Genomic DNA, 16,145 nt, shown 5'->3' with positions numbered 1-16,145 from the left:
CCTCTTCTGTCTTGAGTGTCCTTAGATTTCCCCTTTGCTGGGAAAGTCACAAGGGGTTAGGTTTCTGCAATCGCTTGACTAGAATGGTTCATTTCCTCCACCCCATCCTTCCCCTTTTTCTCCCCTTACGCCTTCCCTCATCCCTGCAGGACCTCTGCGGTCCAGATTTTATAGCCTTGGTCACTTCTTTTGGGTTTGAAGGGTGAATGGCATCTTGTGTGCTCAGTCACTCACCAAGACCCCAGACCCCATCTGTGGTAGGTAGAATAATGTGGCTCCCCACCCCAAGTTGCCCACATCCTAATCCCTATAATCTGTGAATATATGACCTTACACAGAAAAAGGGACTTTGCAGATGTGATTAAGTGAAGGATCTTGAGATGGGGAGATTTTTCTGGATTATCCAGGCGGGTCCAATGTAATCACAAGGGTCCTTTTAAGAGGGAGGCACAAGGGTCAGAGAGAGAGAATAAGAGAAGGAGATGGAGGTGGAGAGAGAGAGAGGGAGAGAGAGAGAGAGAGAGAGAGAGAAAGAGAGATTGGGATCTATGTGTCTGTGTATCTATATATGTATCAATGTTTCTATGTATTTACATATCTATATATGTATGCATGTATGTACACGTGTATGTATGTACGTATGTATGTATGTACGTACGTACGTACGTACGTACGTACGTATGTATGTATGTATCTATCTATCTATCTATCTATCTATCTATCTATCTATCTATCTATAGAGAGGGTGAGAGAGAGAAAGAGGAAAAGGTAGAAGAAGAAGAGAGAGAGAGAGATTTGAAGCGAGAGATTTGAGGAGGCTACACTGCTGGCTTTGAAGCTGGAGGAAGGGGTCTTGAGCCAAAGAATGCAGGTGGCCTCCAGAAGCTGGAAAAGGCAAGGAACGGATTCTCCTCTGGAGCTTCCAGATGGAACACAGACCAGCTGCCATCTTGATTTCGGCCTCATAAGCCTCATGTGGGACTCTGACTTCCAGCCCTGTGACATAATAAATTTGTGTTGTGTCAAGCCTCTAAGTTTGTGGGGATTCATTATGGCAGCAGCAGAAGACTCATTCATCACCTCATCCCATTCCCATCCCCAGGAGGAATCTGGGCTTGATCAGAAAACCTTCCAATTCCTTAATGCAACCTCCAAAAGTCAACTCTTCCTTCTGTCTCAGACTCCCCACCCACATCCTGATGTTACTCCAATTCTCTTCCTACTTCCTAAATTCCTCTCCATCTCCACAGCCCCTGCCCTAGACCAGACCACCACCACTCTTTTCTCTCTCTTGGGTCAGCCTCACTTTCTCCCTGTCTCCCCACCCATGACCACATCCTGTGCAACACCCACTCTACACAGCACAAGTGTTGTAAAACACCAACCTGCCCATTACTCCCTTCCTGAACCTCCTTAAATTGTCCTGAGGATAAAGCCTCTACCCTTTCACCCACTTCAGAAGATACTGGATGAAATGGTCTTTGGCAACCTCTTCAATTCAATTGTGGCTGGTACCATGCCTCCTATGAGTAGCTGTAGCCATTTGGCATAGTGGGATAATCATATTGACAATAGTAACTAATACTCTTGAGCATTTAATCTGTCACGCAGGATTTTTTGATTTTATCACAAGAAACCTCAAACCTTATGAAGTTATTATCGTCATTTTACTGATGGGGAAACGTTGCTTCTCAGTGTGTTAGTTACTTCTTGCTGTGTAACAAATTACTCGAAAACTTAACAGATTTAAACAACATATTTTTATTTTCTTATACTGTATCGGGGTCAGGTATCTGGAGGTGGCCTAACTCGGTGGTTCTAGATTGGGGTCTCTAATGAGGTGGCAGTCAAGCAGATGGCTGGAGATCTCAGTTCCTCCTCACAGGGGCTTCGCCACTGTGCTGCTTGAGTGTCATAACAGCATGGTGACGGGCTTCCCCTCAGTGAGTGATCCTGGAAAGAGAGAGCACGGAGGAAGCCACAATGACTCTTACAACCTCAGGTGTCTCAGATGTCACACAATGTCACATCCTCCTTTTCCTGTTCATTAGAAGCAAGTCACTAAATCCAGCTCACACTCAAGGAGAGAGGAATTAGGCTCCCCCTCTTGAACGCAGGAGCATCAAAGAACTTGTGGACATCTGTTAGTGCTACCCCACTGGTCTTTCTGCCTCTAGGGTCCACACTCCTGGATGCATTGAACAAGGATTATAGAAGAAAGTGCTAGTCCCAGCATCCCCTCCCAGGTAGCAATGTTACCAGACATTACTGCATCCCTTCCACAGCGATCCTTTGGGACAGGACCTATTGTTATTCCTATTCTCCAGATGAAGAAACTGAGGCCCAGAGAGGCAAGTCATCTCCCAAGGTCACTTTGGGAATATCTTGCAGAGTCAGCATTTGATCCCAGGTCTGTCTGACCTCAGACCCTATCACTGTGATAGCCAACGCTTGGAGATTTCCTGTGTGCCAGGCTCTGTTCCAGGCACGTCACATATGACCGCTCCTCGGATGTTCATGTCAGCCACACGGAGTAGATCCTACCATTACTGGGCCCATCTTATGGATGGGAATGTTGGGGCATAGAGAGATTGAGAAGTTGCCCAGGACAACACATGACTGGCAAGTGGTGGAAATGGGATTTGAACCCCCCAGCAAGCTGGTTCCAGAGTCTGCTTTTACCCTCCAGTGCTTCTCAAACACAACACGGCTCTGTTTATCCTCCTTCTTGGTGGAATTTGCTGCATTTTCATGCTGGCTCTTAACTGCAGCCTCACTGGGGCAGGGTCCCTTGATGAATCTGCTTCAGTGATCATAACTCCAGGATGGGTATCTTGCCTTGCACAGATCAAAAGGGAGAATGCAAAGACAAGTGGGGCTTTTCTTCCCAAGAACTTGGGGCTGGTCTTTCCATCTCACTTTTTAGCTTGTAGCAGATGCTCTTGGTGCCTGCCCACCCCCGTGACCCTCAACCCCTCAAGGCACACTAGACTGACATCTGCCAGCCACTGCATTTTGTTATCAAGAGGGTTACACTCTGGAGCCTCAATCTGTGAGTGACAGGAGCTGGTGGATAAACACCCCAGTTGCTTCGCCCCTCAGTTGGGATAACTCTGAAGAGTGCTGTCTATGCTGCCTTCCAAAGGTGCCAGGAAGATTAAGATCCAGTTTCTCGCTATGTAACCTGCTTCATAACACACCCACTGTGGGCTCTTTCCCTTCCCTATCTCACTTCCCCCCCAGCTAGCTGGAGTTTTTGGGTACCTCCTTGATGAACTACTCTTACCAGAATTCTTGTCTCAGCATCTGCTTCTGGGGGACCCCAACTAAGGCATTACTAGACCTCCGTACGTATGAGATTGTGCATGTGTGTGTGTTGGGTTGGGTTGGGGGGCTGGGAATGGGGTGGGAGTATTGTTGTGCATTGTGGTGATGATGGATATGATCAGATATAGTGGAGAGCTGAAGGCAGATGAAATGATTAAACTCTAGACCTTGGATTCAGAGGGTCCTGGATTCAAATTTCAGGTCCAAGTAATCATGGACAAGTCACATCTCTTCCTCAAGCCTCAGTTTCCTTTTGCATTTCTTGGTAAAATAGGTGGGGGTGGGAATCCCTACTTTACGATGTTGACATGATGATGAAATTAAATTTTGTTGGCAATGTGTCTACACAGTGCCTGGTACATGATGGCTATGGTGCTTATTTTTATGGAGCAGGCTGGGAAGAGGCCCTTGAGTTTGGGCTTGCCTCATTGGAGTCCAGTGGTGGAAGCCCATTTATCATTGGGTGCAATGGAGGAAGGTGATGAGAGATGGGAGGTAGATGTTGGTGGGGAAAGAAAAAAGAGAGCAGGAGGGAAGGAGAGAGAGATGGAGAGAGAGAACATGGTGACACAGCAGCCAGACCAATTTTTCTTCACGGTGATGAGAGGAGAAAATAAGGGGTTTGCCACCCTGTCCTCATTTAGTGGGAGCAACTCAGCAAAAAGGGTCATGATATTCTCACAGTGTTGAGCAATTCCAGCTCCACCCCTGCCCTCTTCCCACACTTTCTGTAATTGAAAACCCGGAGAACAGAGAAAAGGTTCCCCTCTTTGAGTGACAGAAACACAGCACGATGTGGACCTTCATCTTGCTCCTCTTCTGGGGTGAGTGTGAGGCTGAATGGGGCACTCGGGGAAGCCTGGGCTGGAAACAGGCTGTAGGAAAAAGGGAGGGCCATGGACCGTCCAGCCAAGAGATCATAAATGTAGGTTGGACACTGCAAACACCTTTATTGGGGGACCTTTGACAAAAATCACTCCAGCTCAGGGAATTCCATCTGTCAGGGCAGAATTCCTTTATAGCCCTTCACTTGACATGTATTTCCTGAGTACCTACTATGTATCAGGAGCTGTTCTAGGCAGTGAGGATAGAGAAGTGAATAAACAGACGAGGTTCCTACTCTCATGGGGCTAAAATCCTATTGGGAGGGGTTGGGCAGAAAAGAAGCCACTAACAGTAACAGCAACCACCCACTTACCATCGTTCTAAGTTCCTCAAATATAGAATGCACTCAACCTTCACAGAATTTCTCTGATATTGGGTCATCAATAGCTCCATTTTACAAAGGAGAAAACTGAGGCAAAAGAGATTAAATATCTTGCCCAAGACCACATAGCTGGCAAGGGGTGGAGCCAGGATTTAAAACCAGGCAGTCTGGTCCAGAATCTGCATGCTTTATCACTACACTATGCTACCCAAAACAATAAACAAAAGCATTTCAGTTAATAATAAGTGCTATGAAAGAAGTTGTTATAGAGTGTGACTGGGGGTTGTATTGAAGGCAGAAGTCAGGAAAGACATTTCTGAGGGGATGATATTTGTGCTGAGATCAGAACAATGAGATGGAGACTTTCTGTCTGTCCTCTTATTGCTTCTTCTTTAGGTGTCAGTTTGTCTTGGCATTGTTTATCTTCCATGTTGTGGTTTCCTTGACATGTCTTTGAGATTTGGGTTCAAATCTAAGAATGAGGGATCTTTTCTAAGTGACAAGTGTGGGTTTCCTCTGCTGTTGTAGAGTTTCTCCTATTTTATGAAGGAGGAAACTTAGGTGTGATGAGATTAAATAACATTCTTGAGGCCACATGGTCAGTAATTGGTGAAGCCAGATTTTTAGACCCGCATATTTTGATGCCAGATTTGGTATGCTTAAATATGATACTCTGTTGCCTCTAAGATGATTCATGAGCAAGAGAATTTCAGTTAGTGATGGTGAGTTGGAGTGTTGGGAGTTTGAGTCTATGGGACTGGTTGACTGGAAGGCTTCATCAGAAGGAGCTGGTAAGTCATGGACTCCAAATGCAGGAATGCAGAGTTGTTGCTTTGGGGTGTCAGCACTGGTATTAGCCATTAGCACCCCTCCTTATGCCCTGAAGTCAACCAGCAAAGAGTAGTGATGATGACTTTGATGATGTTGATGGTGAGGGTGATGATAATAGTGGTGGTGGTGGTGACGATGGTGATCGTGATGATGATGGTGGTGATGAAGATGATGATGGTGGTGATGATGATGGTGGTGATGATGATGATGGTGGTGGTGATGATGGTGATGATGATGATAGTGGTGGTGGTGATGATGAAGAGGATGATGATGGCAGTGGTGGTGGTGGCAGTCGTGATGATGAAGATGATAATGATGGTGGTGATGATGAAGGTGATAACGATGGTGGTGATGATGAGGATTGTAGTGGTGATGATAGTGATGATGATGGTGGTGACAATAATAATGATGATGATGATGATGATGATGATGACGATATTGGGGAAGAGCTAAATGCTGGAGGACTACACTGCCTTTTAGATATTTTAAAAAACTAATTGCCCCACCCTCTCATGAAATTTTAATGCCACAGATAGACTGTACATCTATTTGTGTATTATATGTATATCTATATGTGTCTTATACATGAAAGTGTAAAATTTTTTTCATCTTTCCCAAAAGAACGAAGTTTTGCCCTTTTGGGGGAGATATCATTGCTTTTGAGAATGCGTGTTTTATTGTACGTCTTTGAAAACTGGCTGGAGCTATTTTTGTAATTGAAAAGAAAATGAATACAACCAAAATGAAAAATAAAGTGCAGAAAAGCAGGGATAGTGGCTGTGAAGATTATGTGAAATAATGTATGTTTCTCACTCAATTGGGTCTCTCCTGTAAGCTCATCAAACCTGAGGCCATGCCAGGAGTAATTTTTAAGGTTGAGCCCAAAGAGCTTCTTGCTGGTTCACGGTATTTTTCTTTTCTTTCTACACAGGGTGTCGTGGTATATGTAGCTACGAAATATTCACATCAACCCCACCGGAATCATCGACACAGCGTAAGTTTGTCCAAAAGAATCCATATGTCCAACGTGGTGGGAGGATGTTTTCTGGAGACGAGATTCTTTTGTTCAGAGGCTGACAGCTGGTCACTTGCTAAGAGTTAGTGAGTGGCAGAACAAGGCATAACTTCCAGGTCTCCTGGTTCCCACTCCACGCTCTTTCCTTTGTACCTTAGACTTGCTGTGTGACCTCAGGCAAGTCACATAACCTCTCTGATCTTCAGTTTCCTCAGCTATGAAATACAGATAACAAGGTTTCTATCCCACAGGGATGTTGTGAATCATAACAGCATCGTGACTGGCTTCCCCTCAGTGAGTGATCCTGGAAAGAGAGAGCACAGAGGAAGCCACAATGACTCTTACAACCTCAGGTGTCTCAGATGTCACACAATGTCACATCCTCCTTTTCCTGTTCATTAGAAGCAAGTCACTAAATCCAGCTCACACTCAAGGAGAGAGGAATTAGGCTCCCCCTCTTGAACGCAGGAGTATCAAAGAATTTGTGGACATCTGTTAAAGCTACCCCATTGGTCTTTCTGCCTCTAGGGTCCACACTCCTGGATGCATTGAACAAGGATTATAGAAGAAAGTGCTAGTCCCAGCATCCCCTCCCAGGTAGCAATGTTACCAGACATTACTGCATCCCTTCCACAACGATCCTTTGGGACAGGACCTATTGCTATTCCTATTCTCCAGATGAAGAAACTGAGGCCCAGAGAGGCAAGTCATCTCCCAAGGTCACTTTGGGAATATCTTGCAGAGTCAGCATTTGATCCCAGGTCTGTCTGACCTCAGACCCTATCACTGTGATAGCCAACGCTTGGAGATTTCCTGTGTGCCAGGCTCTGTTCCAGGCACGTCACATATGACCGCTCCTCGGATGTTCATGTCAGCCACACGAAGTAGATCCTACCATTACTGGGCCCATCTTATGGGTGGGAATGTTGGGGCATAGAGAGATTGAGAAGTTGCCCAGGACAACACATGACTGGCAAGTGGTGGAAATGGGATTTGAACCCCCCAGCAAGCTGGTTCCAGAGTCTGCTTTTACCCTCCAGTGCTTCTCAAACACAACACAGCTCTGTTTATCCTCCTTCTTGGTGGAATTTGCTGCATTTTCATGCTGGCTCTTAACTGCAGCCTCACTGGGGCAGGGTCCCTTGATGAATCTGCTTCAGTGATCATAACTCCAGGATGGGTATCTTGCCTTGCACAGATCAAAAGGGAGAATGCAAAGACAAGTGGGGCTTTTCTTCCCACGAACTTGGGGCTAGTCTTTCCATCTCACTTTTTAGCTTGTAGCAGATACTCTTGGTGCCTGCCCACCCCCGTGACCCTCAACCCCTCAAGGCACACTAGACTGACATCTGCCAGCCACTGCATTTTGTTATCAAGAGGGTTACACTCTGGAGCCTCAATCTGTGAGCGACAGGAGCTGGTGGATAAACACCCCAGTTCCTTCGCCCCTCAGTTGGGATAACTCTGAAGAGTGCTGTCTATGCTGCCTTCCAAAGGTGCCAGGGAGATTACGATCCAGTTTCTTGCTATGTAACCTGCTTGATAACACACCCACTGTGGGCTCTTTCCCTTCCCTATCTCACTTCCCCTCCTAGCTAGCTGTAGTTTTTGGGTACCTCCTTGATGAACTACTCTTACCAGAATTCTTGTCTCAGTATCTGCTTCTGGGGGACCCCAACTAAGGCATTACTAGACCTCCATACGTATGAGATTGTGCATGTGTGTGTGTTGGGTTGGGTTGGGGGGCTGGGAATGGGGTGGGAGTATTGTTGTGCATTGTGGTGATGATGGATATGATCAGATATAGTGGAGAGCTGAAGGCAGATGAAATGATTAAACTCTAGACCTTGGATTCAGAGAGTCCTGGATTCAAATTTCAGGTCCAAGTAATCTTGGACAAGTCACATCTCTTCTCCAAGCCTCAGTTTCCTTTTGTATTTTTTGGCAAAATAGGTGGGGGTGGGAATCCCTACTTTACGATGTTGACATGATGATGAAATTAAATTTTGTTGGCAATGTGTCTACACAGTGCCTGGTACATGATGGCTATGGTGCTTATTTTTATGGAGCAGGCTGGGAAGAGACCCTTGAGTTTGGGCTTGCCTCATCGGGGTCAAGTGGTGGAAGCCCATTTATCATTGGGTGCAATGGAAGAAGGTGATGAGAGATGGGAGGTAGATGTTGGTGGGGAAAGAAAAAAGAGAGCAGGAGGGAAGGAGAGAGAGATGGAGAGAGAGAACATGGTGACACAGCAGCCAGACCAATTTTTCTTCACGGTGATGAGAGGAGAAAATAAGGGGTTTGCCACCCTGTCCTCATTTAGTGGGAGCAACTCAGCAAAAAGGGTCATGATATTCTCACAGTGTTGAGCAATTCCAGCTCCACCCCTGCCCTCTTCCCACACTTTCTGTAATTGAAAACCCGGAGAACAGAGAAAAGGTTCCCCTCTTTGAATGACAGAATCACAGCATGATGTGGACCTTCAGCTTGCTCCACTTCTGGGGTGAGTGTGAGGCTGAATGGGGCACTCGGGGAAGCCTGGGCTGGAAACAGGCTGTAGGAAAAAGGGAGGGCCATGGACCGTCCAGCCAAGAGATCATAAATATAGGTTGGATACTGCAAACACCTTTATTGGGGGACCTTTGACAAAAATCACTCTAGTTCAGGGAATTCCATCTGTCAGGGCAGAATTCCTTTATAGCCCTTCACTTGACATGTATTTCCTGAGTACCTACTATGTATCAGGAGCTGTTCTAGGCAGTGAGGATAGAGAAGTGAATAAACAGACGAGGTTCCTACTCTCATGGGGCTAAAATCCTATTGGGAGGGGTTGGGCAGAAAAGAAGCCACTAACAGTAACAGCAACCACCCACTTACCATCGTTCTAAGTTCCTCAAATATAGAATGCACTCAACCTTCACAGAATTTCTCTGATATTGGGTCATCAATAGCTCCATTTTACAAAGGAGAAAACTGAGGCAAAAGAGATTAAATATCTTGCCCAAGACCACATAGCTGGCAAGGGGTGGAGCCAGGATTTAAAACCAGGCAGTCTGGTCCAGAATCTGCATGCTTTATCGCGACACTATGCTACCCAAAACAATAAACAAAAGCATTTCAGTTAATAATAAGTGCTATGAAAGAAGTTGTTATAGAGTGTGACTGGGGGTTGTATTGAAGGCAGAAGTCAGGAAAGACATTTCTGAGGGTTGATATTTGTGCTGAGATCAGAACAATGAGATGGAGACTTTCTGTCTGTCCTCTTATTGCTTCTTCTTTAGGTGTCAGTTTGTCTTGGCATTGTTTATCTTCCATGTTGTGGTTTCCTTGACATGTCTTGTGAGATTTGGGTCCAAATCTAGGAATGAGGGATCTTTTCTAAGTGACAAGTGTGGGTTTCCTCTGCTGTTGTAGAGTTTCTCCTATTTTATGAAGGAGGAAACTTAGGTGTGATGAGATTAAATAACATTCTTGAGGCCACATGGTCAGTAATTGGTGAAGCCAGATTTTTAGACCCGCATATTTTGATGCCAGATTTGGTATGCTTAAGTATGATACTCTGTTGCCTCTAAGATGATTCATGAGCAAGAGAATTTCAGTTAGTGATGGTGAGTTGGAGTGTTGGGAGTTTGAGTCTATGGGACTGGTTGACTGGAAGGCTTCATCAGAAGGAGCTGGTAAGTCATGGACTCCAAATGCAGGAATGCAGAGTTGTTGCTTTGGGGTGTCAGCACTGGTATTAGCCATTAGCACCCCTCGTTATGCCCTGAAGTCAACCAGCAAAGAGTAGTGATGATGACTTTGATGATGTTGATGGTGAGGGTGATGATAATGGTGGTGGTGGTGGTGACGATGGTGATCGTGATGATGATGGTGGTGATGAAGATGATGATGGTGGTGATGATGATGATGGTGATGATGATGATGGTGGTGGTGATGATGGTGATGATGATGATAGTGGTGGTGGTGATGATGAAGATGATAATGATGGTGGTGATGATGAAGGTGATAACGATGGTGGTGATGATGAGGATTGTGGTGGTGATGATAGTGATGATTATGGTGGTGACAATAATGATGATGATGATGATGATGATGATGATGATGATGATGTTGGGGAAGAGCTAAATGCTGGAGGACTACACTGCCTTTTAGATATTTTAAAAAACTAATTGCCCCACCCTCTCATGAAATTTTAATGCCACAGATAGACTGTACATCTATTTGTGTATTGTATGTATATCTATATGTGTCTTATACATGAAAGAGTAAAATTTTTTTCATCTTTCCCAAAAGAACGAAGTTTTGCCCTTTTGGGGGAGATATCATTGCTTTTGAGAATGCGTGTTTTATTGTACGTCTTTGAAAACTGGCTGGAGCTATTTTTGTAATTGAAAAGAAAATGAATACAACCAAAATGAAAAGCCAAAATAAAGTGCAGAAAAGCAGGAATGGTGGCTGTGAAGATTATGTGAAATAATGTATGTTTCTCACTCAATTGGGTCTCTCCTGTAAGCTCATCAAACCTGAGGCCATGCCAGGAGTAATTTTTAAGGTTGAGCCCAAAGAGCTTCTTGCTGGTTCACGGTATTTTTCTTTTCTTTCTACACAGGGTGTCATGGTACATGTAGCTACGAAATAGTCACATCAACCCCACCGGAATCAACGACACAGTGTAAGTTTGTCCAAAAGAATCCATACGTCCAACGTGGTGGGAGGATGTTTTCTGGAGACGAGATTCTTTTGTTCAGAGGCTGACAGCTGGTCACTTGCTAAGAGTTAGTGAGTGGCAGAACAAGGCATATCTTCCAGGTCTCCTGGTTCCCACTCCAGGCTCTTTCCTTTGTACCTTAGACTTGCTGTGTGACCTCAGGCAAGTCACATAACCTCTCTGATCTTCAGTTTCCTCAGCTATAAAATACAGATAACAAGGTTCCTATCCCACAGGGATGTTGTGAATCTTCAATCAAAAGAGGTAACTTTGTAAACCACCTGGTATATGTAATAAGAACTTCATAAATTGTAGTGTGGTCGGCATTGGGATGAAATTTAATCAAACTACAACTCACTGTGAAAAAAATACATTTTTTTAATGTTTAATTAAGAATTCTCATTTTCCATATAAGCTCCTGTTGGATAGAGGAGGAAAATGTTGTCAGCTCTTAGTGTTCTCAGTGTCTCGGTTTCTCGGTTTAGTCTTATTTGGCAAACCCAGTTTATATTGTGTGAAGACTTAATCTTTCAAAATTTCTCACCCTGCTCTTGTTCCCCCCAAGATGGCGTCTGGGTGTTTGTGTAAGGGAAGCTTATGGGATCTTGTAGCTGTGAAGTGTGGACTCTGGGTGGGGTGTTTTGTCTACTGATGGAGCATGGTCCTACCTTGGTTCTTGCTTGTCCATCAATCCTCTCAGAAGCTCGGCATCTCCCAGGGTTCAATGCAGTAGCTCCTGGTTTCCATGACCAGGCTACAGAAACCAAAAGAGTTTTCTTGGGTCACCTACTGGCTCTCCCCGTCTGCTTGTTCTAATCCTCAGCTCCCACACCATGTTGGATGTGGCAACAGCAGAAAGCAAGCTTTTGTTGGGAGAAGTCACCCCTTAGCCTTGATGCCCCTAAATTCACCCACTCCTATCTGGAAGTCTCTCAGGTGACCCATCTCCACCTACGTTTAGCCTTGAGGTGAGATGACAGAGAAGCAGGAATCCTGGTGAGTCTTCTTCGTCTTATCTCTCTTTTAGCTTCCCACAGTTTTCTTTCTGCCTGTATAACAGTTATGTCACTTACACCATATCCTGAGTCCTTTCTACACCACAACTTAATGAAGCCTCTATCTTCAAGTCCTCCAAGACTGGTTATTGAAAAAAAATTTATTGAGATATGTTATAACATTGTGCAAGTGTAAGGCATACAATGTGTTGATTTGATACAGTTACATATTGCACAATGATTACCACCATAGCATTAGCTAAGACCTTCATCACCTCACATAATTACCATTTTTTTTTTGTGGTGAGAACATTTAAGATCTAGTCTTAGCAACTTTTAAGTATATAATATAGTATTGTGAACTATAGTTACCGTTCTGTACTTTAGACCCCCCAAACTTATGCATCTTATAAGGCTTTGCTGTCAAGACTATTGTCTTGCTGAGAACTCCAAAACCCAATTTGGTAATGAAAATCTGAACACTATCGTTTGGCTGTCATTGTGTGTCTGCAGCTAAGACATCTTAAATTTTCCTGAATGAGATGAAATTCTTTGGCAGAATGGGTTTGAGGAGGGGGGTCACATCCCTATAAGTGGAAAAGAGAAAATTACATCAATATATTCCCAAAAAGGTCATCCTTGATTTTAAAAAACTTTTATTTTTTTAATAATAAAAGTCTTTAATAAAATTTTTAATAAACTTGAGCCCAGAAAGCCTTTGGTTGGTGAGAAAGAGATTGTACTAATCTGCACAGTTCTGGGACCCTGCCCAAGCCTGGCACAGCGTGGGGAAGTTAGGCGGATAAATAAAGAATATGTGCGCCACATAGAGAGTGTGAGAAAAGTATGGGAGAGGGATGTACATGGAATTTATAAACGGGAATTCAAAAAGCTTAACATTGGAGAAAATTTGGTACTATCGGGATTAAAAATGCATAAGCATGGGTGTGGTAACTTTGTGAGAGTTCATTGAACTGTACACTTATAGTTGCACTTTTATATATATATATATATATTACACTTAGTAAAATATTATGAAAATGCACATACACTTGACACAGCAATTCTTTGTCCAGGAATTTACTCCAAAGAAATAATCATATAACATAGAGAGATATCTCACTATACACTCAAGGGTGTGCATGTTAGTACTATCCTGGTAACACCTTGGTATAAACTAAATGTTTGTTTACACTCAGGGACTGGTTGGGTAAATTGTTGTGTTGCTTAAGGTAACTCTAGCTACTGTAACAAATAAACCCAAAACTGTCAGTGGCTTAATAAAAATAAATTTAATTCTTGTTTAGTTAAGAGTCCAATGCAGATATTTCTGGCTAGTGAGTGGGTTCCTCCATGCAATGATTCAGGGACCCAGATCCTTCTGTATTGGGGCTCAGCCAAGCTAAGGTCTCGGAGTCTTCTGCAGACAGTGGCAGAAGGGGAAAGAAACAGTGGAGAAGGCACACCCAATTTATAAAAGCCTAGGCCTGGCCCTGACACATGTCATGTCTGCTCACAGTCACATGACCATACCTGGATGCAAGGTGAGCTGGGAAATGTAGTCCATGGTTGGGCGGCTGCCTCCTAGTGACAATTCCACACCGTGGAAAGGGGAGTGTTGAGTTTTTGTTTGATCTTTGTCTACCTAGCTATCTCTGGCACAGCTATAGATCACGGATACAATGGAATACTATGCAGCTATTAAAAAGCATCGAGTTAGGTGTATATGGACTGACTAGGAAAGTTGCTCAAGATGTATTATTTTCTTAAATTTCTATTATAGAAATATTAAACACTCAGAGGCAGGGAAAATAGTATAACAAATGGCCATGTGCCCATTGTCCAGCTTCAGCGCTTGACAAATTTTGCTTCTCTTGGTTTGCAAGACATACTGTTGAGTGAAAGAGCAAGTAGAAATAGAACAGAGCTGTCCAACAGAACTGTACATGATGGTGGACATGTTATAGATCCACAGCAGCCACTAGTCACATGTGGTTATTGAGCAGTTGAAAAATGCCTGATATGACTGAGGAATGGCATGTTTCATTTTATTTAATTCTAATAGATTTAAGTGTAAATACTAGCTATTGTATTAGAGAGAACAGCAAATTGTAGATTGCATGATCCCATTTGTGTTAAGAAAATTATGTGAATTTATAAATTTTTTTCTATTTGATACTATATTTGCATGGCTGAGTTTGTGAATAGGACCCAGCCTTGAAGGATTCACTCTAAGCTTTTGACAATGGTTACCTCTGAGTATAAGGATGGTGGACAGGGAGATCTTCACTTTTAATTTTATACACTTCTGCATTGCTTGAATTTTTTTTTTACAAAAAGCAATTATTCCCTTCTTAAAAAAAAGGTAAAAACAAAAGAAACAAAAAGATAGCTTACCATCTGCTTTCGGTTAATTTCCATCGAAGCAGAGCCTGAGATGAGGATTCTGGTGTGAGTAATTTACGAAGAGAGGGCTCTCAGGAGACCCTTGCAGACACCTGTAGGAGTGAGGGGAGCAGGATAGGGCAGGGGGAGAAACTAGCCACTCAGAAGTCATTTCAGGAAAGGCTTAGCCACAGCCCATCCCGCCAGGAGCTCTAGAGTGTGATTTGCACCAGAGACGTTCACCTGCTCAGAGGCAAGGGGATGGCTGTGCTGTTACACTCCTGCATCTGTCTGTCATTGCTTCTGGACCAGTGAAACAGCTGTCAGACGAGTGTGCCAACCTGGTACAGGGGATGGGGGTGGTGCCAAGAGTGGCTACTGTCCCACCCGTCTCACCTGGCAAGGGGTGAAGAACTCCTGAGCTGATGCAGGTAAATCTCCAGGAAGAGACTGGGTTTTCTTCATCACATACCAACGCCTGCTTCCAGAACTTGCCACCGTGACCTTGGCCCCCAGGGAAATACAGAGCCTGGCTGGGTGAGCGGGTGGCTCATGGCCAGATCTCCAAGGCAGCTAACAACTTCTCTGATTTCTGTTTGCAGATGGGTTGCTGAATCTGACAGTGTCGGCTTTTGGTAAGAAACTCCCCCAGATTGAAGGCAATCAGGCCTTGGGCAAGCACTTCCACCTCTCGGTGTCACCATCTGATTAGTGGGTATTGGGACGACCCCTACCTAATGGGATAGTTGTGAGGACTCCCCTCCAGGTGGAGTTGCTAAGAGGGGGGCTCTGGAGTCACTCTTCCTGGGTTCAAATCTTGGTTCTGGTGCTCATTGCCTTGGGGACCTCAGGCATTTCAATAAATTCCCCAAGACTTCAGTTTCCTTCAAAATGAGGGTAAGAGGAGTTAATTCCACAGGGTTTTGATGAGGATTAAATGAGGTGTGTACGGGCAGTGCTTAGAGTGGTACGTGGAACATGGTAAGTGCTCCATTATGTTAAGACTCCCCCTCCTCCTCCCTCTCCTACTCCCTCCGCTCCTCCCTCCCCTCCTCCCTCCTCTCCTCCTCCCTCCCCTCTTCCTTCCTCCCTCTCCCCCTTCCTGTCCTTCCACTCCTCTTGCCTCTCTTCCTCCTCTTCCCCCCTCCTCCTCTTCTCCCTCCTCCCCTTCTTCTCACTTTTCTTCCCCCTCCTCCCCCCTCCTCCCCCTCCTCCACCCTCCCCTCCTCCTCCCTCCCCTCCTCCCTCCCCTCCGCCCTCCCCCTCCTTGTCTCTCCCCTCCTCCTCCCTCCTCCTCCTCTTGCCTCCCTTCCTCCCCCTCCTCCTCCCTCCCCTCCTCCCTCCCCTTCTCCCTCCCCTCCTCCCTCCCCTCCTCCCTCCCCTCCTCCCTCCCCTCCTCCCTCCCCTCCTCCTTCCTCCCCTCCTCCTCCCTCCCCTTCCTCTTCCCTCCCTTCCTCCCCCTCCCCTCCTCCTCCCTCCCCTCTTCCCTCCTCCCTCTCCCCCTTCCTCTCCTTCCACTCCTCTTGCCTCTCTTCCTCCTCTTCCCCCCTCCTCCTCTTCTCCCTCCTCCCCTCCTTCTCCCTTTTCCTCCCCCTCCTCCTCCCCCTCCTCCCACTCCTGCCTCCTTCCCCTCCTTCTCCTCCTGCTCCTCTGCCTCCTCCTTCTCCTCCACTC

The 16,145-nt window shown here is 45.1% G+C and overlaps 1 protein-coding gene and 1 pseudogene across 2 annotated transcripts in view; one reads left to right on the top strand and one right to left on the bottom strand.

Moving 5' to 3' along the window:
* The window catches only part of LOC131394240 (adhesion G protein-coupled receptor E1-like), a 737,363-nt pseudogene that overhangs the window by 175,565 nt on the left and 545,653 nt on the right, over positions 1-16,145 (bottom strand).
* LOC131394484 (adhesion G protein-coupled receptor E1-like) overlaps positions 4,091-16,145 on the top strand; it is a 62,127-nt gene continuing 50,072 nt past the window's right edge. Inside the window, exons 1-4 of one of the 2 annotated variants that reach the window (XM_058525851.1) lie at positions 4,091-4,151; positions 6,297-6,359; positions 10,993-11,055; positions 15,074-15,106. In XM_058525851.1, the coding sequence (XP_058381834.1) occupies positions 4,121-4,151; positions 6,297-6,359; positions 10,993-11,055; positions 15,074-15,106 (190 nt within the window). In that variant the 5' untranslated portion in view covers positions 4,091-4,120. The remainder of the gene's footprint in view (positions 4,152-6,296; positions 6,360-10,992; positions 11,056-15,073; positions 15,107-16,145) is intronic. The other variant, XM_058525852.1, reaches the window with a different exon arrangement.

The sequence above is a fragment of the Diceros bicornis genome, chromosome 30 (assembly GCF_020826845.1).
Source record: "Diceros bicornis minor isolate mBicDic1 chromosome 30, mDicBic1.mat.cur, whole genome shotgun sequence".
In the NCBI taxonomy this organism is placed as follows: Eukaryota; Metazoa; Chordata; class Mammalia; order Perissodactyla; family Rhinocerotidae; genus Diceros; species Diceros bicornis.
This window is presented reverse-complemented; position numbering and strand designations above follow the sequence as displayed.